The following is a 26,969-nucleotide window of genomic DNA, read 5'->3' as shown; positions in this document are numbered from 1 at the left end:
TTCCGTAGTAAATCCGCATTCATGGCTGTCGGACTTTCCGTGGTTAAGTTTCGGTAACGGTCAAAATATTATGACTTGTTTCGTTTTTGTCGTGTTGAGCGACCTGTGAAGTGTCCACTTTTCTCTTTGTAATTATGTTTTACGAACCGCGAAAATAATACCTTGAACTCCATGTAAGAAAAGTGTTAAAAATACAGCCTTTCCTTTCATGTAAATCAGTTTTTCTTTCATGGCCCCTATTTTTTTCAAATGTCCCCAATTTTTTGCCATCATGGGGCCCTTTGACCCCACTTAAAAAAATCCTGGAATGAACACTGGCTCCAGATATCAGTTAAGTAGGACTTGCTTTTTGTAGTGTCCTGATTAAACCAGATTTGTGTATTTTTAAGTTTATTTAAGACATTCAGTGTAGACTATAAAGGTAGAAATATAAGAAAAACCCGATTTGTCAGAATTACATTTTAACAGTTTCAACACTATTGGTGGGAACATGGAATATTACAAAATTGTTTCAGTTAAATTGCAAATGGTTAATCCGGTGTTTCACAGTTTACTTCCTGACTGAGTCAGCGGCTTTCTATTGGCAGCTAGAAGTTCATGACTTATATGTGGGTTGGGTTTATCTGTTGCAGGGAAGTTTGAAATTTTCGGTACTAAGATAAAAAATATTTTATATGAAACACGATTTATATTTGACATAAAATGTTCATTATGAAAACTGGGAATGCATGAGCGTAAACCAGTTTTTATTTCGTAATTTTTAACTGATAGTTTAATTGGGAAAGTCATGATAAGACCACAAGTGATAATTTAAGGCAATTTATTCATTACACTCGTTTATTGTGGTGTACTTAGGAATGCAGTGACATACTGAAGACACAAATTTGTTAGACAACAGCAATTTGTATAGGTAAAAGGTTATCAAAATGTCTTACCTACTTATTGGCAAATATGTGGGGTGGAGAAATATGACCTTGCTAATTAACCATGGAATTACTGTTGTCAAACAGAATTAATTTAATATTTTCACACTTCATAATATCAGTAATACAATAAATTTGTCTGATAAATAGATTGCCTTTGTTACTTGATTGTTGTCTTATCATGACCTCCCCAATTAAACACGTCAGTTAAAAATTACGAAATAAGAACCGGGTTCTTGCTGCATTTTTGGTGAATCATGAAACATGGTTAGGAAGGTCAGTTAAAAATTAAGAAATAAAAACAGGGTTCTAACTATTTTTTGCGGAATCATTAAGAACGCACCATTAAGCAGTTTGCAAATAATTATCAATGATTACGGGACGCGTCCATTTCATGATAACTGATAAAACTACAACTTATATTGCGTGTATATTACTTATCAAGTAAATTTCGGTATTATACAGCAAACTAGCTTAGTTTGGTAAAATGCAGATAACAATAGGAACTCAACAAATCGTTTTTAATGAGTTAGAATCCTCATGAGATGTAATAGTTATAGTATGTGTGAGAGTGTGTTACCAGGATATATCAGAGCTAGGGGTACATCGAGGGTATTTTTCTCTGCACATATCGTCGAGGCCGGTAGGCCGAGACAGATATGTGAAGAGAAAAATAACGAGATGTACCCCTAGCTCTGATATATCCTGGTAACACACGAGCATTACATATTATAACTGTTTTATCGCATAGTTTATCATTAAAAATTATATATTATTTTCATTTAAATTTGTTTATTATTATTTTTACTATTTTGATTCCCTTTCTGCGCCTCGCTGACTGAAACACTAAAACTTCTGTTTTAGAAAATGTGTTCCCCAGATAAAAGTACCCAACAAATTTCTGCATTGGTTTTAAATCTTTGCATTTCATTGGCCAGACATATTGTAAAACTTGTTGTTTTGTTTGTAAAAAAAAAAACAAAGAAAAAGAAACATTTGAGAAATCTCAGAATTTCATATATTTCATGTATTTCTGAATTTGGCAATAACTATCGAGTCTTTGAAATATTCTAGTTTATTTATTCTTTTACTTTATAAATGTAGGTGTTTGTGATAATTCTTTCTCTGTGAACTGTAAATTGGAGCTAAAATCATCTTTTCTTTGAAAGGAAAAAATTATACTCCCTTGATAGGACCTCAATAGAGAAAAAGTGTTCCGATATATATCGGAACAGTTTTACTGTGCTGATATATATCGGAACACTTTTTTTCTTATGAAACTCCATAGAGATTTCCGTGTTGATATATATCGCAACAGTTTTGTAAGATATCAGCACAGTTTTGTAGTAATAATGTGTGTTACTATGTATAACATGCTGCAAAGATCAAAGGAAAATTGCCGCACTATGCGATAATTCTTTGATCGCGGCCGGGGAGGCCGCGATCATATTGAATAGGTAAAGTATATGCGCGATGGGGAAAATATTTCATGATGGACCTGTGAATTCTTTACTTATGGGTGAAACAGGTCTCATAAGCGTAAATACGACTAGCTTCTACTGATTATAAAACATACCGTACGATTTGTTGTGAATTAACTGTTGTTGTACTTTTAGTAGTTCAACCGCCACACTTGTTTAAGAGCAACATTTAAAAACACGTTTTTTTTTCATCCTCAAGTAATAAGTAAGTAGACTCGCCCAGTTTAATCAATAACCCACAATTGACCGACCCCTCTGGTACAGTATCTAGACGCATAATCTAACTCTATACATAGAGCGCCTACTTCACCCGATTTACATTCGGAACATTTTCACGCGTTTCGGGCTTTATCGTATGTTTAACATTGGATTTTTGAACCGTCCAAAGATGTTGGAAATGTTTGTCTCATTGTTTATTTTTTTTAATAAAAATGTTACTGCTTTCATTGTCTACCACTTTTTTTCCACCCTTGCCTGAAAAAACAGTAATGAGTTTGTACACTGTTCAGACAATTGTGCTCTGTTGAAATTTAACCAAACACAAGTTTACCTGCATAAACAGAAAGCATGATATGTCACCATGTGCGGATCCAGAGGGGGGGGGGCGGGGACCGGGGGTCCGGACCCCTCTGGAAAATCTTTAAAAAAGGAAGGAAGACAAGAAGGAAAGAAAATGTTTTTCGAAAAAGCTAACATTAGGACTGCATGTAAAGTATATGCGGGTGCTGCTACATACGAGCCCGACATAATTCATATTATTTATCTAAAAGAAACTAAGTACTGGACATTATGGTAAACACTTCTTTCCTGCACAAATGACAATTTCGCAACTTCTGTCCGGTTTGTACAAATTTCTGGCCGCGATAAACCATTTGACTTGTTACCTATATGGTATTAGAGCAGGATACGACGCTATATAAATCTGGTATAATATTATTAAGTACATTTATCGTTTAAGTATGATTAATCGACTAAGCGTAAACGGTGTTCGCGCATACCTACGTGTATATATCATTAACCAATTTGAAAACGACAATATTGATATGTTGTATTGCCAAAAAGCAATAATTAGAAAGTATGGCTAAACTCACGTGAATTGAGATACTGGTGTTTTAATATTCGTTTACCTTATTTCTTCCTTATTTTTTAGATTACAGTAAGAATCTGGTGTTAATCACTCCATCTAGATTTGATTGATGATTATAACCTTTTTGTGCAGTGCGCTATTACATAACATTTTACACTTCACACATTCACAGATGTTCACACTTTCACAAATGTTCACAGACACACTCAGACTCATTCACACATGCTCACACATTAACTAATGATCACCCATTCACATATATTCACAGATAAAACAAACTCATTCACACATGATCACAACTGTTCTCACACATACATTTCATACATTTTTTGCTCATACATACACATTGACTCACACACACACAATAAATATTCGAAAAGTTACCTTGTGATTACAAGTTAAATCTTGTTTTAACTTTAGATAATAGATAAATATATAAGGTAGTATGTAATAAACTGTTATAATTCTATTATATGAATGGTAATATGTAAATTGTAGGTTATTTTATATGTTTATTAGCTCACCTGAGCCTAAGGCTCATAGTGAGCTATTGTGACCGCTCAATGTCCGTCATCCGTCGTGCGTCGTGTGTCCGTCAACATTTTCTAAAAAAATCTTCTTTTTGAAAACCACTGTGCAGAATTACACCAAACTTCACAGGATGATCCTTGGGTGGCCCTTTCAAAATTATTCAAAGAATTGAATTCCATGCAGAACTCTAGTTGCCATGGCAACCGAAAGGAAAAACTTTAAAAATCTTCTTGTCCAAAACCACAGGGCTTAGGGCTTTGATATCTGGTGTGTAGTATCATGTAGTTGTCCTCTATCAAAATTGTTCAAATTTTCCCCCTAGGGTCAAATTTGGCCCCGCCCCGGGGTCACATGGTTTATATAGACTTATATAGGGAAAACTTTGAAAATCTTCTTGTACAAAACCACATGGCCTAGGGCTTTGATATTTGGTATGTAGCATCACCTAGTGGTCCTCTACCAAAATTGTTCAAATTATCCCCCTAGGGTCAAATATGACACCACCCCGGGGGTCACATGGTTTATATAGACTTATATAGGGAAAAATTTGAAAATCTTCTTGTAAAAAACAACACGGCCTAGGGCTTTGATATATGGTATGTAGCATCATCTAGTGGTCCTCTACCAAGATTGTTCAAATTATCCCTCTAGGGTCAAATATGGCCCCGCCCCGGGGGTCCCAAGTTTACATAGACTTATATAAGAAAAAAGTTTAAAAATCATCTTGTCTGAAACTACAATACTTAGACCTTTGATATTTGGTTTGTAGCATTGTCTTATGGTCCTCAACCAAAATTGTTCAAATTGTACTCCTGGGGTGAAAAGTGGCCCTGCCCTGGGGTCCAAAATTTTATATAGACTTACATAGGAAAAAAACTTTAAAAATCTTCTTGTCTGAAACCATACTACCTGTGCTTTTGATATTTAGTATGATGCATTGTCTAGTAGTCCTCTACCAAAATTGTTCAAATTATGCCCCTGGGGTTAAAAGAGGCCCCGCCCTGTTTTTAAGATACAGCCTTGAAATTTTGATGACATACACAGTTTTGCACACGAATCGTAAAACTGAATATCATTGACCATGAATATGACCTACTGACTTTCTTAATATTTTATCATCAGTTTGATCTTTGAAACATGTATCTCATATGACTCAGGTGAGCGATCCAGGGTCATCATGACCCTCTTGTATATATATGTAGGCGTGTGAAAGGGACTAAAATATAGCACGACATTTATGTTTATTAACGAAATTAAACAAAGTCATGGTAGATAATATTCGGAACATAAAAATTAAATACATTGTATTGATCTATTTAGTAACATGTGATCAGCTCACGTCGTTTCAAATTATAATCATCATAAACTTCTGTTGTGACATATATATGAATATTTTAATATATGAAACTCATTAGTATATTGTAATAAATTGTTTTTCCCTTTATTACAGATAAAGATGGGAAACCTTTCTAAGACAAGTTGCTTCTACAGTAGAACATTAGTAAGTACACTATTACTTTTGATGATAGTTACCAATTCAGTTCTAAAACTAAAGCAAGCCGGAACTCCAACCTGTACGGATCTTCTGCAGTGCGTACGGAGAAAACCAATTGCTAGTAAAATATTGTCATGTTTTCCAAACTGTGAGGTTCAAAGCAACACACAATTTGGAAATCATGACAATATTTCATCAGTAATCGAGGCAGTAACTGCTCAACAAAAACGGGAAAATAAACTCCCCGCTTGTGGCTGGAACATTACCAGGGATATACCGATCGTCAGAAGGAAACAAATACAGGGAGAATAATTCTTGGGCTTCATTTTCTCATTGAATTTAAACGACAAAATTACTAAAGCAATATTGAGGAAGGAATATTCAGTAATAGATGTAATTTCTTACACAATAGTTCTATTGGCAACTTTGTTATATTTTCTGGTCCTTCGGGATCATTGATTTCAACTTATTTAGATTTGAAGATTGAATACTGCTTAAACTGGTGCTAGGGGGCATGGGCAGTGTTGCATTTTCCATTACTGCTCATGAACAGACTCAATCAAACCGAGTCTGCAATTTTCACTGTTTGCCTTGTTCTCGGTGCTTCCGAGGGATCTACTTTCCAGATTTTATTTGAGTATATGCACAATTCAACGTTTTACTTTCAAAAGCCTTCTAGTTTTGTCAAGATCAAAAAATGAAAGTAAAGCTCGATATTCTTATAACTTTAAATTTCATCTAGGAAACCAGTCTGTTTTCGAATTTAAGGTTCATCATTTTTCTCGAAAACAATACTTGAATGGAATAGAGAAAGAAGTTGACAAGAATATCAAACGTATGTATCATGAATGGACAAGGTATGAATCATTCAAAAGTTTCCCAAAAGACTGTGCAGTATCAACTCTGCGCTTTGTTTATATTACACTGGGAAAGGAGCGGAGACTTCTTGCTTTTCTTGTGGGCTAAAAATGAGAAGTGGAGAGATAATAAATCTATAATTGAATTACATAAAGTTTTTAAATGGTGAGAGAACTGAAAATGTTCAAATTCATGGAATCGAGGAATCAGAACAAAATAAATCTGGCAGTGCATGTGAAGGTCCGGAGGTTTAGTCTGAAAACATTACTACGGTCAGGGAAACAGAGCAAACAGAGCATATAGAACTATACGTTTAGATACCGAAGTTGATTAAGTTGCAAAGAAAGTCATATTTTGTTTGACAATACAAGACAACACCTTAGTATGTTAAATTTTAAGATCTTCAGTAAGAGAATTACATGTAGTGTACATTGAATAAGCTGAAGTTCATTAAGTTCATAGTTTATGTTCTTTTTAGCAACTGCGAGATTTAGATTCACAACAAGCAAACATTGTTGAAGACCAGTACAAAACAGATTTAAACAGTATTGCCGCTAAACGTGTTCTGGACATGGGGTTCATGCAGACACAGGTCGAAGATGCAATCAGGAACGTAAGGCAACGTAATGGTACATAATTCCTTTTTCATTTCTGCAATGTGTACTTTAGCTTCATACTGTTTTCCATATGAATTGTCATTTGTCCACAGGGAAATTCCTAATTTTAACTAAAACAATATTTTGGCATTTCTGTAGCCAGTCGATTTAGGAGTTGTTTTCCGTCTGGTACATGAATTAGAAAATATTGGGTTTTGATTTCATAATAAACATGAAATTACATATATGTATTTTTAATGAAAACATGGTGTAATAGCCATATTTCATATCTGGTAACTGAATGAATGAAATCTGATCACATTAAAGACATTTAATATTAAAAACATTTCACGGAGAGATTTTTCAAATTTTATCATTTTTTGGGGGGACATAATTGGTTTTGCAGTTAACAATGATGCCTGTGGGGAATACATAATTTCTTTGATTATGAGAATCTGAACTTGAGTATCGAGAAAATTTTGCGGGAGAAAGCTGCATTATATGATTCTGATACAAATGTCAAAAAGAAATCTAAAATTCCCCGTAGGGAAAAGAAGAAAATCATTTTTTCTAGTTTTCAGGGGAGATAACTCATGAAAAACCAAAATTATCCGGGGAGGTAATCTAAAAGAAATTTTTGAGAACTTCTGTCACTAATATAACTTGTCAATATGCACACTATTTCTATCGTTTGACATTTTTAAAACTTACATTATCAAGTTGTATGTACGCTTTTGGTGAAATTGAGGCCTATTACTCCATTTCACCCTTAAATATCAGGTCTTGTTGAAAAACTGAAAGCACAGAACATATTAGAATATCTTCTAGACGACAGATATACAGCTAATGCATCTGCTACAACAACGACACCTGGACAGCATAGCAACACCGCCAACAATGGAAGTCAATCATCTCCAAACAACCGTCAGTCGGACCAGTATAATGTCTCCATAGATACAACCGTGAGAACTTCGACAGAACCATCTGCAGACAAAACACCAAAATCAACAAAAGATGGTATTTACAAGTTTTAAGTTGCTATTCAAGAAAATGATTACATTATCGAGGTTTAGATGTACGATCATAGGAATACGGGTCTCCTTTCCACAAATAACCAGATATTTGATATATAAATATTTTATAAATTAAACTAGACGGGAATTATCAAAGCTTTTATTAAATGCTGTATGTTTCTTTTCATTATGTATACCATCAAATATTTTGATATGATGTCATACTTTGTCAACCTTAATATTTCATTGGAGCTTTTAAAGTTGCATGAAATAATAGTAGCCGACAGAACCCGATCAATATAAGCAGTAAATAAGTCGATCAGCCGGTCTTCCAAAAAGAAATATACATGTTTCCTAGTTTTTTTAAAGTCCTTAAGGAAATAACAAAATAAACATATTTCGACCAGTATATGGCGTCAGTCAGGCAGTCAGTCAGTCGTTCTTAAGTCCACTGAGATATTTCACTATTCCTGTTTTTGATATAAAAATTATATCAGTATTATTTGTGATCGAACGATTTACAGGTTCTTTGCAGGGTTTAATTATTCTTTTCGTACATTACATTATATGTATGTGTTTTCATACTATTTAGCATTTAACCTTTACAGAGAGAAAGTCATTGAAGGAGGAAAATCAGCATCTGAAAGAACAGATGATGTGCAAAATTTGCATGGATAAAGATGCAAACATTGTGTTTCTTCCATGTGGACATTTGGTTTCGTGTGTTGAATGTGCGCATGCGCTTAGAAAATGCGCCGTCTGTCGAACGGTTATCCAGGGCACAGTTAGAGCATATCCGGCATAATAAGAGTGTAAATATCAACTTCAATACCTCTAAAAGGATAAGAAATAGTGGTTTCAAAGCCTAAGCAATTCTCTTGGAACAGATTCCAGGTCATAAAAATCAACATTCTTGATTAAAACGCATTTTGTTATAACAGTAATACTGTGTCTGTGTAACATTATAAAGTGTGCATTATTTTTATAACTGTAGGTACTTCTATTAAGGTTGAATAATTTGCAATGCACTTCTTCAAATGTCTCACTTTTTGTGTCGCGAAGACAAAACTTATGCCATACGACGACATTTGAGCTATAGTGGAAGAAGCATACTTTAGGGGCTACTTCAGTATTATTTCTGGCACAAGTGAGTATGAGGATAGAAACAAGACCGTTCGCAAGCATGCTGGATGGCCTTCTCTAATGTATTCTTGCATAAAAACTACTTTTTTCCCTGGATCCGTCTATGTTTAAACGGGAGAAAAATCGTGTGCAAACAAGGCAATTCACGTGCTGTTAATACATGATTTTTATTTTTGAAATGCTTTGCCAGGGATATATGTATGTATTTTTGCGCACACTGATATTTGGCATCTTAGTCTTGTTTCTTCCATAACAACCTCTTCTTGTAGCATTATAGATAGAATGTAATCCATAGTATGTTAAGCTGTATCTGTTTCCAACCCCAAATGTAATGCCCCCATCAATGTACCCACTAGCTTCTCTTAGAGTTCACTCCCTTTACAAAGCATCTGTTCAGTTATTGTAAATAACTGTGAATAAATAAGTATCGCGTGTAACTTGTGCTATTGTTCGATTTTAGGCATTATATTTATGATTTTGGTAAGTATCAGTCAGTATGTTTTTATCTAATTTCTCGAAGAATTTATACAAACAGCTTGGAAACTCGACAGTACGTTCGTACTCATCCGTACTCCAACTGCGTGTCCGTACTCAATGTAACTCGAATGTAAAGTTACTATTCTTGAAATTGTGATCGAGTCCACCAAATTGTGAAATGATATGAACAATTATTGGTAATTTTATGTTTGTAATAATGAGACATAAAAAAATCGCTTAAAAACCTTCAGGATGTGCTCTTGATAGTGTTGTTTATTTCCGGGCCCTGGATACGGATATTTAAAACATATTTACCGTTTCCAAGAACAACTGGAATGGTAAATAAAAATGTACCGGAATCGTCGAGTCATCACATATGTAAACAATACATAAATCGTCGTGAAATATATTTTTATGCAAGAATAGCGACAATACACGTTTGTTTTGTGTATTAACGTCTGCAGAAGCCCTTGGGCGAGCTTCTGCAGACGTTAATACACAAAAAAACGTGTATTATCCCTATAATATCACCAATTAGTATTGTCCATGACATAAATCATGGAATTCGTTTTTGTATAGTATGAATGTTTTCTTTATATGATTCTTCATGATTTTAATCATAGTAATTACGATCGCAGTTATAAGATAATTTAGTCTAACTATTTCGTTCATAATTAAAAGATTGTGCTAGCCTTTTGATCGTTGTTGATAAAGTTAATGTATGTGATACGATACTTTGGTGCTCATTAGATTACCTTTTCATATTATTTTGTTTGCGATTCATTGCAGTCTAGTGTAAGGCACACGTCATTCAACAAACTTGTCTTTCATTGGAATACCTTTACATTTTATTTTGTTTACACTAGTTTTAAGGCTCATTCAGTTCCGCACTCTTGTCTTTGGAATATCTTTTTATATCATTGTGCTTACAGTCAGTGCAGTTAAAGTTAAGGCACAATAAATGCCGCACTCTTGCCTTTCATTGGAATATCTTTTAAATATTTTTTTAAAATTATTTTGTTTACACTTCAGTTTAAGGCACATTTAATTCAGCACTCTTGTCTTTCATTGGAATACTTACATATATCATTTTGTTTACAGTTCAGTGCAATTAAGTGTACGGAATATTTAATTCCACCCTCTTAATTGCCTTTGGAACATTTTATATCATTTTGTTTACAGACAGTGCAGTTAAGTTTAAGGCACTTTAAATTCCATTCTTTTCTTTCATTGGAATACCTTTTAAAAAAATTTTGTTCAGTTTAAGGCACACTAAATTCCACATTCTTGTATTTCATTGGAATATCTTTTAAAACATTTTTGTTCAGTGTAAGGCATATTTAAGTCAGCACTCTTGCCTTTAAAATAACTTTTTATATTATTTTACATATTTTACCAAATTTGTTCTTACATCAAATGCAGATGTTAAAGATAAATAGCACGTTATATGATAGTATTGTATTTAGGGATAATATGTTAAAGCAATAATTGTGATAGCTGTAATTAATACCTCATTTAGGAAAATTACTGTGAATGATTTGTTTGTTAATTGCATGCGTGTTTTTATTCCCATAGTTTTATATCTCCTAAGTTTTTTGTTAGCTGTTATATATACTTTATTTAACAGTCATATGGCAGTTTTCATGCCGGTTGTTATATTTGTTGATTATGTATTATAGTAACTACTATGATATATGTGGCCAGTACGCCGCTCCCAAAGTCCTGTAGGAAAATTGTTATTGATAATGTTTTGTTTTTGATTTATATGTTGACTGCATGCTTGGTTTTACGGTGGCATAGAGGGGACATAGGAACTATTTCATTTATCACGTGCGCACGTGTTAGCTGACCGCTGAGAAAACGTGAAAGAGCTGCCATTTTTCATAATGGAAGTCGGTTATAGGGAAGTGCTAATCGGCGAATTGTTTGAAAAAGGGTTGAAATACTGGGAAATTCGGCATGTTTTAAATAAGGACTATGGCGCTTGCATCATTCTACGGCATTTGAAGAGAATAATGAAGTTACTTGGACTGAAAAGACGAAATTTTACAGACATTGATAGCGCAATTCACTTTATACAGAATGAACTTCGGCAATCCGGTCAACTGCACGGATATCGTATGATGGCAGCTAGATGTAAGGAAAATGGTTTGAGTGTATGAACGGAAGATGTGCGTATCATTTTACATCACTTGGACCCGGTAGGTGTGTCTCTGCGGGGAGCAAAATGTCTTCGCAGGCGTGCTCATTATACAGCTGGTCCAAACTTCATTTGGCACTTAGATGACTACGATAAACTCAACCCGTTTGGGCTTTGTATAAGTGGTTGTATTTGTATGATTTGGCTGAATGTGTATAACACAAATAATAACACAAGGGTCATCGGTGGCTACTTTCTCGAGGTAGTAGAACAATTTGCTTGATGTCCTCTCTTTGTTAGGGGGGATTAGGAGACAGAGAATGGACACATCCGCAAGTTCCAAACATTTTTAGGCGCCATTCTCCAGCGATAGGTCTGATATCGATGGAACCAGTACAGCGAATCAAAGAATTAAATGTTGGTGAGGTTATAAAAAAGACACCATATGCATTACTGGATGGAGCGATTAAGAGACCTACAAGATCATGGACATTTTAGTGGAAACTTCATCGATAGAAGCTTGGTCCAATTTTGTTTCCTTGCATTAATTCAGGTAATTCCAAACTATTAATTTATCCCAGAACTAATCAGGAATAGCCGCGGCATCATATATCAATTCATTGCTGAGCAACATATCTGATAAAATGTCCTTTGCTCTTTGTTGTCAGAATGTTGGAATGTTATTTTTTTCTAGAATCAAGAAAATTAGTTTAGTTCTGACAGATTAATTTGGTTAAAACATGGTAAGTAATTGAATCTCAGATGCGTTACATATCATGGGATCATTCCTGTAGATGCTTTCATTGTTGACATCGCTGACTTCGTCTGTCAGTGCGTGTGTCCGTTAAAGATTGCTCAAGGCGTGTTGATTCGTAAAAAATGGCCACAACTGTCTGGTTTGAGGCTTATTTTCTCTGTAAATATAACGTATTAAGTGATTCGTGGTTCAAGACAATAGAGTTACTATAACAGCAGCTCGATCTGGGATGCTGTATTTGCTTGAGTGGATTTTGCCAGATCGGATCTCACGAAGCGCGCAAGCGCAAAGTGTGATCCGACCTTGCAAAATCCACGAGAGCCGAATACAAATTCCCAGATCAGCTACTGTTATTATGACCCTTTTATCATATACATGTAACTCTACCTTGTTAGTTTGTTGTTTGTAATTGAACGAAATATTCAATGTTTATCGATATTAAAATGGAACAAAATAAAGACTTTATGTGCGCTTTTTATAGAACTGTGTCAGGTCATGCATATTAATGAAAGTAGTCCGGCAGCATACAATACATTACTAGGACTGGCCGACTTTACAATTGGGAAATCAATTGGAAGTCAGATTCATTGAAATTTGGTATACATAATCATCGCCAAGTTTAGTTATGTGAATTATATTAGAGGAAATTTGTGTCGTGAAATACACAATGTTTTTGTATAGTTTGTTTTCATTTTATGAAATTGTTTATAAATCACAATAATTGTTTAAGGAAACGTTATTTTGATCACCTAGACATGTAAATTTTCGATAAAACTAATTGTAGCTATACTTAGATGTTAATACGAAATTCTTTGCTCCTCAGAAAATTCTTCTATCTTCTATCTCTTTACTCCTCATAACAAACAAGTTTTACTATATTTCTTTGCTCATCCAATGATTAAATTTAAGGCGGAAAAATTACAAGTTTTTCAGGATTTTTATACTTTTCTTTTTGTTTTGTGTTTTGGCGGGAAAATTTATTATAAGTACATTACTTTTTACTGTTTTAGTGGGATTCACTATAAGAATATTAAAAGGAGAATTACAGATGTTTCAGTTTGGAAAAGGGGGCTTACTGAGTAACAAAGATTAAGCTAAATGCACAACTACATAGTAATTTTTCCTGAAAATTTAAAACTGTGATATTCAATATCTCCAAAAATATGGTCCCTTACATCTATCCATTTGACGAGTTAATAGATGTGACATAACAAACGCTATGCAAACGTAATGATGCCCGTTTAATTAAGGCTTATTTCCGTGCCATGTATGCTATTGGCTCTCATCATAAATACATTTATGTTGTTTTCTCTTTGTACCATACTGGAATGAAATGCCCCAAACAATTACTTTTTTACTGTTTTTGGACTTATTGGTTCTGCAAAGTAACTAACCCATGATTTCAAAGGTATTGAATACCGTTACGTAATAATAAATATCACCATGGCAACAGCTGGCACTAAAATAAAAATTCTGCAGAAATGATAACCTCTTTATTAGTATGAACTGTAACAAGTATCTGGATTACTGTTCAAAGACATCACAAAATGCATTAATTTGCGTTGTTTTAATGTCAAATTATGTAATAATTATATGTCAGTAAGCTCTGTTTTCCTATATATTATATGAAATCTGTAGTGCAAATTATTTCAACAATTCGTGGATTTCAATTAAACTTTGCAATGTGCATAGATCCACAACGACCTCTGATTGAGCCATACCCATTAACTAGGGTGAGAGAATTCTGATTACTTCTAACAGTAAATTTTACTGCTAGACCTCTTTGTCACGGCAAATACTTTGACAGAATCAGATGAATAGAACATGGAAACGTCGCAAAGTCCAATACCATTACTACCTATTCTATGGGTTGAACCAAAACTAAAAGTGCAGACACGGCTCACTGAATGTTGTTGATATATAGTTGTGCATGAAGTATTTTTCTTTTGTCTCCATGATATAGATCAGTTCTGGTAGGGTGATCCTTCGGAAGCACAAAATACATCCAAAGACATAAAATAGCAGCTTCGGTCGGCAAAAAATATCTCAAACATAACATCACACGTTGATAATAATGTATACAAATTTTCATTGAAATCCTACTTAAATTACCCAACATTGCAGCGTTATTGCTCTTGGACCTCATATTTAAAAACAACTAGAACCATCACTGGATGAAATTCATACCTCTGCAACTCCGCCTAAAATCAAAGCTGACCCAAAATAGTGTCACAAATATCTGCACTTAATGATGCATACAGAGTTTTATATGACAAGTTTGAAAACTGTGAAAGTAGTTCACTCCTAATGATCGATTTTGCTAATACAATGATTTTGGGTACATCCAAGGGCTATAACTCTGTCATACATAACCAGAGCTATGCACAATTGTACATACACATCACTTCATGATCAAGTATACAAAGTTTCAAACCAATACATTTTTTTGAGAACTGCAGAAGAAGTTTGCTAATATTGCAAAAGCTACATACAATGATTTCAGTTCAAGGGCTATAACTCATGCATAATCCTAACCCCATTTAAATTGTCACATGCACATTTCCACTTCATATTCATCAAGAGTACAAAATTTCAACCAAGTATTGCAAAAACTGTAGATGTAGTTCACTTTACACGATTGCTAATGCTAATTATGGTGATTTTATAAAAGACAGAATTATCACGATTCCAGTGAACATCGTAATGAGTTACTCTTATTAAAACAAAACCATCAGCGAAAGAATTTTGAAAATCAGGGAAAAGGTTAAAAATGTTGGCGATTCACCTGGAGGGGATTACTTTTATTTACACTGTCCCGTGTCTTTGGAACATGGTGGGGGGTAAGAGTGAGGTTGGGTGCGCACCATAAACTGGTTTAAGCTCCCCAGTGGTGTTTTTGCCACTGACCGTTCCAAGGCAGTGCCCCACTGTGTTCCTTTGTTTGTTCGTTTTGTCCTAATGTGTTGGTTTTGTGTGTGTGCGCGTGTATGTGTATGTGTGTGTGTGTGTGTTTGTGCTGTGCGCGTCTGCGTGCTGTAGGTTTCGTTTTGGGGAGGCTGCGTTTTTGGTACGTGGCATTCCCTCTTTGTAATCTGTCTTTGTTTTTTAACTAGACCTTTAACACGTAATAGGGAAGCTTGTTTTAGAGTCCTGGAACGTCATCAGTTGATGTGAACATTATTTAGTATTATTTATATAAGATTTCACAATGTTTCCGCAGGTGAAACACACTTATTACTGTTGGATTACATGTGTAGTAATACCAAAAAGGAATTGAAACATTCTGCAAGCTTGGTTCATAAAAATAGATATGTTGCACAAAATATTGTACAAAACAGCTATTATCTTATTTGAAAACAAACAGGGACTGGTAAACGACATAATCTCATAAAATGTCTCAATCTAGACAACTGTCAGCTATATGAAACAATAACTACTTAACTATATTCAAACAACTGAAAGTATTACTGTAAAAATTAAACATATGTTTTTTACAACATTCAGTTGCAACTAACAAATAGGGTCACAATGGTCCACGACCGGCAACTAACAAATAGGGCCACAATGGTCCACGACCGGCAACTAACAAATAGGACCATAATGGTCCACGACCGGCAACTAACAAATAGGACCACAATGGTCCACGACCGGCAACTACCAAATAGGGCCACAATGGTTCACGACCGGCCACCTGAGTATAATATGGCAACAATTTAAAACTGATCAAGATAATGCTTCTGATCATAATATTTCATGACTAGTAGACTGTTTTATTGTTAGCTCTGTTGCCCTAATGCTGTAACAAATAGAAACGACATACGTGCGCAACTCTTCCACAGATCACTGTTGTAAACTTTCAGGTAGACCAATTCAGTTAACAAGTAAACGCGTGGACCCACTGACTGACTGATTGGCAAGCAACAGACAGTGTATAATCAAAATTACAGATATTATAAAACACTCTGTAGATAATTATTTAGGAAAATACATTGTTAAAAAAATGTAATAACATCAACATTCTTTAATCAAGGAACAACATCAACTGGAACTTGACAATCATTTTATCATATGACAAGTACATTTTAAAACACACATCTGCATACACGATATGTTTCACTCTTAATCATATGAAAGTAGAAGGTGTTGTCACAGAAACATATGTCTCCTACATCCCCCACCATCCCTCTAATATTTTTAGTTTTTGAAGAAATACTGCAGAAAATCATTCCAGTACAACAGCGGGTCCACATGTTGTTGAGAAATAACACGGGCAAGCCTTCAATACTCAACTAAATAAAAGGGCCTCAACTCCCAAAAACAATAACCCTAGAAGAACATGCCAACAATGTGCATAACTAGGCATAGTATTAATGACTCCTGTCAAGTTTCCTCCAAACTAAATGGGGACTGACAGATGGGAAAGAAAACAAATATATCTAGGAAACCAACAATATTTCTCCGCAATGAGTGGAGAGACATAATAAAACCTGTGCAAATTTTATTCTCACAACACCCAATAAAGTTACTAGTAGTTCAATTGGTCAAACATAATGAATATCCTCCCTTACGTAAGCCTCAGATGACCCTATGTATTTGATATTTTGCTTTTGGTGCTATATTGAATGTTTCACAGCCAAACCAAATGTAAAGGACATTATTGTCTGTGACTGGAACAATAATCCAGAAAAAGAGATGTCATTTAAGACGTTTGGCTCAAATATTAGTGAATGCTATTAATACCCCTGCAACACATTATACTAAAAACAAAGTCGCACCAAACATGTGCAGGATCATATACACTTGATGGTGATCAAATATACAGAAGATAATAGGTAAGGGTAGATTTTTCGGAAACACACAGCACCAAAAACACAGCCCCAGAGCCACGAATTTACATAGTAGACCCACAACAAAAAGAAGCTGTACTGGAAAAATATTTCAGACGGGTTGCTTCAAACATCCAACAAGTACATATTAATATAAGCTAAATATTGATAAAGGGGAAGGAAATGGTAAGGGGCGAAATGGGGTCGGGGGTGGGGGAGGAATCCGAAGGGGAAAGTTGAACAAGGACAAATATACAAGGGAATGCCATGTTCTTTAAAAACAACCGCACTAAAACGTAAACCACAATAGCGCAGACACTCATGTACCAAAGACAAACACTCAACAACGATCAACTGAATATCATAGAAAAACGAACAAGCAACACATAAGAAAACAGTAGGGCACCGTTATAGACTCACACGCTTAGAAACGCACCCACACAAGTAGGAAAAAACAATCAAGTACCGTCTTGGGATTCGGCTGCCAAAATAAAGAGGAGCCACGAAAACTTACTAACACACAATACAAGAATGACAAAACAACCTGTTGAAAATAGGGGCATCGCCTTGGAACGGTCAGTAGCCTAAATAAAGGAAACTGAGGGTTTAAACGCGTTTAAGGCATGCCAACCTCGCACTTACCCCATCTTCTACAAGTTGAACAACACAATGTAAATAAAATCCCCGCTGAGAAAGGCTCTAACATTAGAGCAAAAGTAACAGATAAATAAAGCAAAACAAAAAAAAATAAAGTAAATTTAAAGTACAATTACATCAATGTACTCAACAACTTGACTGAAGTCAGAGCAACAAGAGCCTAACTTTTAAGGGCACGACTAAGAAAACTGTAAGACAAAAATCAACTCCCTCCGTCCGTTGTATGTAGGATTTAAGAGAAAAGCATCATGGAGTCCTACACTTTATTAGTCATCGCACCATCAAATAGGATAGCGTAGCAATTAACTGTAGAGGGGTCAATCACTAAACATGCACTGTGCTTCACGATTTTCGCATCGTATCCTCTTTTGATAAACATTTTTGCCAATTTTACAAAAAATTGATTAAAATAAGGGTTATATTTAATTTTCCGAATTTTATAAAACACATCTCCATAGTATTCCGGGTGTGCAAGTCCAAGTTTTAAAACTGTTTTAAGGGGTGTATTGTATTTTTGTAATAGTTCAGACGATCTGTAGTAAAATTTACTAAAAGCTTTCCGTAGCTTATGATAACGGTAACCCTGTTGTAATAATTTCTTGGTAATATGAAGATTTCTGTCATTAAAATCATCTATCTTTGAACAAGCTCTTGCAAAACGAATAAACTGTGAAATATAGACACCGTATGATGTTGCTCGAGGGACATCTCCATCAAGTTGGGGAAAGTTGATAATTTCAAAATTAAAATCGTCCCTTTTATCATATATTTTCGTTTCTAGATTATTATTCACAATTTAGATCCAGAAATGACGCTTCTATATCTAAAGTATTAGCCTTGTTAAGCTGTAACTCTTTAGGGTAAATATATTTCACCATTTCTGAAAAAAATGGTTGTCCATATTTAAAATATCATCAAGATACCTTGAGGTTCCATTAAAAGCTTCAATAATTTCAAATTGTGTCTCAGTGGATAATTTTGAAAAAAGTAAAAGTGGTTTATCCCACAATATTGCTTATGCTAATACACTGATTTCAGCTAAGTTCACAAGATTAATATAATTGCTCTATAGTTATTTTAATTAAATCCAAGGGCAACTATATCAGGAATAAGCTGAACAACACCAAATTGTTTCATGCACATCTCCACTGAATTATGATCCTATATACGAAGTTTTTAGTCAATATCTTAAGAAATGTCCAGTATAGTTCACTCAACATAATTCTTGCTAACTGACCAACAGACTGACTGATCAACAATTGAGGCAACTCCTATATACATGTACCCTATCTCAAACTTTGTTTGTTGGGGTATAATGACATATGTTATCCTGCCTCAAAAGCTTTAACCTTGACTTTGAAAAAGGTTTCCAAGTGTTAGTGATATGTAACAACAAGCTCAATTTTCATGCCACAAGTATGCAATTCTACCCACAGCCAGGGCAAGAAGCAAACAGACCAATGGACGAACCAGACAAGATATTTTGTTTATTCCAATGATTAGACACAAAAAAGCATGTCTGCAGTTTTTCTTTATATGTGTTTTTTTCATCACCTCGAAGAATATTTTTATTTTGTTTTCTATTACAGTTAGAATTCATTAGGTATGTCGATATCGCTTTTGTCGAAATTCCTGAGATTTCGAAATATCACACGATTTTTTTTATTTACAAACTTGAATATTATCACTTGTACAAAACTGTAGAAATGAAATTATGACAAAATGACAGCATCATTGGCACTCCTTATCAGTGGCATCTATACCTTTCCAGCGGCATTTATGTCAAATATGTACTAGATTCATCATATTCTAGATTTAAATCTGAAGACTTTGAAATAAACAGCCTGTGAATATGGCACCTAAAGCTCAATTTCACACCACTATGTTCCTGCCATGCACTCATTAGATGCGGAAAGAGTTGCGTCACGAACAGCAATCGGCGCCGTGGTCACGATCTGAACCTCTGGTGCCACCTCTTCCATTGTAATGGACGGCTTGTTGGTCGCAGTGTGCACCTCTTTTCCTACCAACACAAGAGATAAGACCTTTATTTGAATTACACTGTTTGGCAAAAAGTTCCTTATGAATAGAACTACCACTTATGGTTCGTTATAAATACCCCAACAATACCACTTCATCAGAGGCAAACTGGATCATTTTGACACAGAAGAATATTTTGTAAGCATTCTGAGGATAAAAGTATGTTTGGCGAGAATTGGTGTGGTGTCTTTTTGTTAGCATGTGTGCATAGGATGCGACTTGATATGTGTCATGACCCAGTACAGCTGCCACATCACATTGCAATGTGTGGGTATAATAAGTGGATACAAGTGCCTTCTTTACACCTTTGAAACTTAAAAGAGAATACCACATCAGTATGACATCAACTATGGTATCTGCACTATTCAATTGGTGAGCTTTAAAGGTTTATGAGTGTTGGTTTCATTCAGCTAAACTTTAAGCAAGGGTAAGGTTGAAATGTTGAATGTTAAAACTATTCTATCAATATAATGTTTCATGACATCACGGTGTAACAGCCCAGTTTTTCCCCCATGAAGTTTTTTTCCCCAGGGAAAACCTAGACTGGCACGGTTTTTCCTAACATAGTCAACTTCTTTCCTTAGGATAAACCTAGCCTGCCCAGTACTGTAAAAGCAGAATTTTCACGAGGATTAAATTTTGCTATATTCGCAAAGCCCAACATACTAGTATCACTAAAATAGATCCTCTCGTAAATATTCACCGTAAGTATAATTCAAATTATAGAATGATACCATTTTTACAATTTCGCGAATATTAAACCTCGCGAACATACTCAAAATTTCAAATTCGCGAAATTTTGACCCAGCAAAAATATATGCTTTTACAGTAAATCATTAGTAACTCGTTGCACACATAGTTTCACTATACCTTTTCAGTCTTCTTTTTGGTATATAAATATACCCGAAGTATCTTTAATTTTGACTCAGTATAGAGTTCGTTGATTGTCTTTTCCATATTGACACACATGCCTTGGAAGTCTTTCAGTTCCGTATCAAACTCTTGTAAAATACCTCGCTGGGAACCGCCGGATGGAAAGAATGCATCTAAAGCATGGTTAAGGACTGCCTTTAAAGAAAGTGTTTTCTCACCCGTGAGATGGCGGACACCACCTCCACATCGTTGCCTCACTTGCTTATAACACAAGGATTGGTTTAATCCATTCTTATGGTCCTTTCCGCATAAGCATTTCCAGCCTTGAAACTACAGCTGCGGAGAGTAGATCGCTCTTTTTTCCATTTCCCACGTAATTCATTCAATCCATTTGAGCACTTATTACTTTCAGTGCTTGACTGATCACCTTCAGTTTGAGACCTGCAGAAAGCAAATGCCGACACTCTATCACCATACGCAGGTAAGTATGATTTCAACGTATTATCATCCATTTACAACATGACACTGCAGTCAATCTACAAAAGCAAAATGAACAATTAGAAATTTAGAACTATTATGTGCTATCTATAAATATATATAGTATGTATATCACATGTACATTGAACAATGGAACAAAGACTTACTGAAGTGTAAATTTACTTCCTTTACTGCAAATAAGAGGTATCACTGATGGTGAGGAATACCCTCGCTAAAGCTTTGACACAACACAAAGTGCTTGTTTTGAATACAATACAGAAGTAAATGAGAGCTGTAATTATTGAAAACTGTCCTGTCCAAATCATTTATGTACTTGTTTTGAAAACAATATGCTACATCTGATCATAGTTTATATGTATTCAAACACAAAATGTGCAATTTAATTCCTTATAAACTGTAGTAGGAGCTGAGCTGAAAAACTTGCACACAGTAATCATGTGGTTATTTTCAATAAACCAAGTGTTATAATGCCTGTTGAAATCACTCTAAAAGGCCACTTTAAAAGTATTTGATACATCACCTTATAGTTATCGCTTTCAAAACTTTTCATCCAATTTACTCGTAAACTGTAGAAGGGGTGTACTAAAACATACATGTAGGTGTTCTAAATGAACAAAGGGCTATAAATCCTCCTATAATATTCTGACCAAACAAAACAAAAAACAAACACTTCATGATAAACATGACCTGAAAGTTTCATCAAAATCCCTTGCAAGCTGTAGGAGGAATTGCATTTAATGTGATATGGGACGGATGGGACATGACGCGATGTTATGTGACGTGACAAACAACTTCATTCCGGCATAGCCCCTACTTCACTTTGTGATGCAGGGTATAATTACACCACGAGCCGTCTGTAAAGACAGACTGCTCCACTATCTGAAAGCGTGTCAGTGAAATAAATCAACCCTGAACATGGCAAAACATTTTTATAATGCTTAAAGTTTTTCAATGGCTGTAGTTTTTGTAACACATGTATTCCACATTTGTTGAACAGCCTATAGAGTTTGAAAAACTCGTGTGTAGTTATAATGCAATACATACATTATTGAGCAAGATGTACACTGACACAAATGCACACAAACCTAACCTGCCACAATTTTTTCACTGCAAAGTTCCATTGGACTGCCGTTCTTGTAACCCGTCTAAATTTACCAAACATGACTTAGATTGTAGTCAAGATGGTTAGAAACACTCATGTTTAGTGTGAATATGTATGCAATGGTAGCAGAAATACACACTTAATGCCGTTGCACATACGCTTTAAAATGAGGTGTGATGGGACGCTAAATGGTGATACAGGGATGAGTGGAAAAAATTAAGCCTAAGAAATTAATATAACTGTAATGTAACTGTGCAGCTAGTTTAGAAGAAATCATGTTTGCAGAATGATAACATCTGGTACTATTTCTGACACCAGTTGATAACTTCTGTGATAAGCTATAAAGTTTTAGATATTCTGTCAGCCATGCATTTTGGACTTTGGCGACCATACAAAATTTTCACAATGTGTGTCAGGCCTACGTGAAGTGAAATATACCGTACATAAATATCACGCTTGCAGATCTAAATTTAATGCAGATGTGCAAATTATCTCTACAAAGTAATCGCTGTAAGTGCACTGTAAATGCAGTGCAGATTAAGTGAAATGCTCATTAGCATTGTCATCCTTACTTGGACCCCGTCATGAATTTGAATTTTTCAATGGGCAACTTGTTTCTGTTTTTCTCAAAACTGTGAAATATGTCTCCATAAATCTCTCATGTGATCCTTAATACGACATACAATTAGAAATAATACTATTAGCATCAAAATGTACACAATTGTACGTTTGTATCTGATGTAACAAGCGTATCGTGTCTCTCAAAACAACAGCTTGAGGAAAAGAATCACATATATCCACACAAGATCCTTTCATTTGTTTCATATTATTACTCCAAATAGTACATATGTGCTTGTTTTGTCTGTTGTACAATTAACTGCTAAACACTGATAATAATAACTGCTCAAGGGCCATGATAATATAAAAAATACAGTTTTTTTTTATGTGGAGAGTTCAATATAGATCTATCATTACTGAAAATTATGAAGAAATAGTCACATTGAAAATGTAATTTGTGTTCCTGATAATCCAGATTTTCTTATTCAGTATGCAGTAGAAATTATATACCAGTATTATAAGTTATATACCTTATCAGCGACAAGACTTTGTAGTACAGCCAGCCCAATTCCTCTCTTCAAATGAAATTCTTTAAGTTTGTCAGACATACTGCTGCAAATATAAAAAATATTTACATTTCATTTACATTATCCTTCCAGGGCTGAAGATGGTCTCTGCATCTGAAAGCCACAGCATATTTTCACAAACCCATGTCCTTTCCGGAAGTACTTTGAATACTTTATCGCCATATACTTGTCTACCCTAATCTTGAAATTATCCTATGTCAGTGATGTGATCTCAGAGAGAGATAGTTACCCATGTGATAAACATCTGTGAGAAAAAGTACTTTCTGACTCTTTTTTTGAACGATTATTTCTCTAAATTCATGGGATATCCATAGAAACACAACATTAGACTACCATACAGAACATTTTACATTCACCAGGTTATGATCAGTTAAGATAAGAAACCGGCCCTATAGATTATCATATGAATGATTTTCAGCTAAAAAGGGTTGAAATAATGATTTGCAAGGACTATCCAGACTTCCATTCTTCACTGTTGACTTTACAATGGGAATATGTCAGGGGTTTAGGATATGGTCTGTCACCCTAAAGCTCCGAGTTCGATCCCGGCATGGCCTTTCATTTCTTCATGCTTTTTTCTCTTTGAATTACATTGCGTGCTATATTTATGAAATGACTTTTTTGCCTATATTTATTGTGGATATATATGTTGCAAGTTCATTCTCTATATTTTTGATCATTTATGATTTGATAAAATTTATTTTTGTACATTTATGATTTGATAAAATTTATCGTATAATCTCTTCTGAACTATATAAAGAAAAGATACTTAGCACAATCAGATACATAGTTACATGTTCTTAGCATATTAACAACCTTCAACAGAACTGTCGATAAGGCTCATTTTACATAGACAAGCAAAGCAACAATGAGGTGCCAGGCTGCGTGGTCTGGTCCTTGTGCACCTAGCTTACAATAAGGGAGTCACTAGTTCGATCCACAACCCAGCCACAACATTCTGTGACATATCATTCCGAAAGTTTTTTTCCACGGTAATTAGTCTGCCACCGTTGATTAAAGAAGCTGTTTGTTCGACCAAATGTGGGCACTGGTTTGTCCATGAAAGAGTGACAGCCGCCTTTATTTTGTCGTTACCGTGCTGAATGGGCACAAACACACACACAGACAGACAGACAGACAGACAAACAGCAGATGTGTAACAATGAGAAGGGTTGCAACAAAATACATTTAAACTAACTTAAGTAAAGGAAAATCAAGGCCAAACAGAATTAAGTAACTACTGAGCTTGCATAATGATTTTAAAGTCAAATAAAGTGAAACAAATAATAATAAAAATATATCAAACAACTTAAGTTGCGATTCAATTCATCTGTATTGCACCATATAGCCTTTTGGCGTTCATTGGGAACAAAGTTGATATAGCCTATAACTTGTGAAACATGAGTTTCGTGATAACCACAACAAGACTTCGCCCGTTTACCCTACTGAAATGGACTGCGCTAAAGGTCCAGGTTCAGAGGTCATGTCCAAACTATACTGAGCGGTGATGGACACCACAGGTTCATGTGTCTACACAAAGAACTATAAAATATATTTTTATTTTTTATAGCTCTTTGGTCTACAGAAAATCTTCTATTAACTTACCGTTATCTGGAACTTGGCAGTTTTCAGCAACATTCATGCGCGGATCCAGCCTATTTTCTCAGAGGGGGTCCTACCAACGCCCTCACTAAGACCAGGAAGGTACGTATCAATCGTTCCAGCTACGACAAACATGCGTCTTTATACACTAAATAATTTGAATGTGTTTGTTTTTGTGGATATTAGCCATATACAAGAACAGGGTTGTCAATAAGTCTTTGTTGAACAGGGTGAAATAGAAAATTCGCGGCCCAGCTAGGGGGGTCCGGTGGCATGCCGCCCTGGAAAATTTTGAAATTCAGCGCTTCACTTCCTGCATTCTACGGTATTTTAGGAGCATTTAAGGACACCTTTTCCACTTCAGTTTATATACAATATACTCCTTTTTTTCACAGTTTTAAGGACTAACCTGTTAAATTTGGGAAAAATAATCGAATTAAGTTTTCTTAAAGGTAAAATTCTTAGTTTCTTTGAGATAATTAACATAAATAGGAATTATGTCGGGTTAGTATGCAGCAGCCACATATACTTTGCATTCGTAATGTTGCCTTTTCGAAAGCCCGTTTTCTTTCCTTCTTCTCTTCTTTCCTTTTTTTAGGATTTTCCAGGGGGGTGGGGTCCGGACCCCCGGACCCCACTCTGGATCCCCGATTGACATTTCATCTCTAACATTGATCTGTTGTAGCTAGCCAACTATCAATTTTTTAAAGTTACAGTACAGTGAATTGGCTATACACCATCAATATACTGACCCTTGTTCTATATAAAACTGCGATATAAATCTTGAATTTGAAACGTTTTCAGTATACAAATGGTGCATTTATTAACAGGGGAAGTAACTTTCACATAATAAAGATCAATTACCAAAGACTAACATTGCAGCAATAAGTCCAAAGTATTTAGTAGCTGTAGTTACCTTAAGTTTATAAAGTAAGTTCTACATGTATTACTCTTACAATTCTTTTCAAAGGAAAAAACATAAGCTGCTCGTGGAAGACGAATATTTGCAAAAAAAATGTATTGAAATTGAATGTGAAATCTGCAGATCTGTGCAAGCACTTGACCTGTGTTTTACCTGTACAAGAAAGCTGATGATTCAGTTAAGTGCATAGCAACTTGGTCTTGACGCCTCTCGTGAACACATATCTTGGTTTTCATTTTTTTAGTTCGATTGGTTTGAAGTTGATGCTATGTGTACTCACAATGAAGTCAGAAGTATCTCCATAGATTCTTGAGAAAGATGTAGAAAACAGCTCATCGGAACATCTACCTGATATAGAATTTACTTGTTGCGACTGGTGGAGAAACAGTGCTGTATGATATATAACTGGAAACTGCATGATTCTTCAAAGGTTATCATCATTTGATTAAATGAGAATTTCAATCGATCATTGTAAGGCTGTGAGTCATACTAGTCTTACAACGATAAGATCACTTGATAATAACCCTTTGACACAAGAAAAAGAAGTAGACATGTATTCCAAGTTCACGCACAGATCCCACAGATACCACAATTATAAAAGACGAAGATAATAACCTAAATATTGGATTTTGGAAGGACATCAACATCCATTAATAAAACGAATATTTCACGAAAAGGGGAACAAAGTATTCTATGTGGACTGGATCAAATCCGTATTTGCGTGTACAATTTTGATTATGCAGTCTTTTTAGCGTTTCTTTCAAAAATGCACCCATTTAAGCAGTATAATGTTAGACGTATTG

General features: G+C 35.0%; 1 protein-coding gene across 1 annotated transcript; it reads left to right on the top strand.

The window, feature by feature from the left end:
- Positions 1-5,170: 5,170 nt before the first annotated feature.
- LOC123553261 (baculoviral IAP repeat-containing protein 7-A-like) lies at positions 5,171-10,027 on the top strand. Its single transcript, XM_045343004.2, has 5 exons — positions 5,171-5,179; positions 5,473-5,523; positions 6,854-7,004; positions 7,752-7,988; positions 8,593-10,027. Exons 1-5 carry the CDS (start codon positions 5,171-5,173, stop codon positions 8,787-8,789), a joined length of 645 nt encoding a protein of 214 aa, XP_045198939.2. The 3' UTR covers positions 8,790-10,027.
- Positions 10,028-26,969: the final 16,942 nt, after the last annotated feature.

The sequence above is a fragment of the Mercenaria mercenaria genome, unplaced genomic scaffold, assembly GCF_021730395.1.
Source record: "Mercenaria mercenaria strain notata unplaced genomic scaffold, MADL_Memer_1 contig_1554, whole genome shotgun sequence".
Classification (NCBI taxonomy): domain Eukaryota; kingdom Metazoa; phylum Mollusca; class Bivalvia; order Venerida; family Veneridae; genus Mercenaria; species Mercenaria mercenaria.
The sequence above is the reverse complement of the archived record's forward strand: the minus strand, read 5'-3'. Positions and strand labels throughout refer to the sequence as shown.

Bases quoted from the DNA above. Each gene is read 5' to 3' on its own strand.
- LOC123553261 (XM_045343004.2), top strand. The intron at 5,524-6,853 runs GTAAGTACACTA...TGTTCTTTTTAG, and splicing joins GCTTCTACAGTAGAACATTA to CAACTGCGAGATTTAGATTC. The intron at 7,005-7,751 runs GTACATAATTCC...CTTAAATATCAG, and splicing joins GAACGTAAGGCAACGTAATG to GTCTTGTTGAAAAACTGAAA.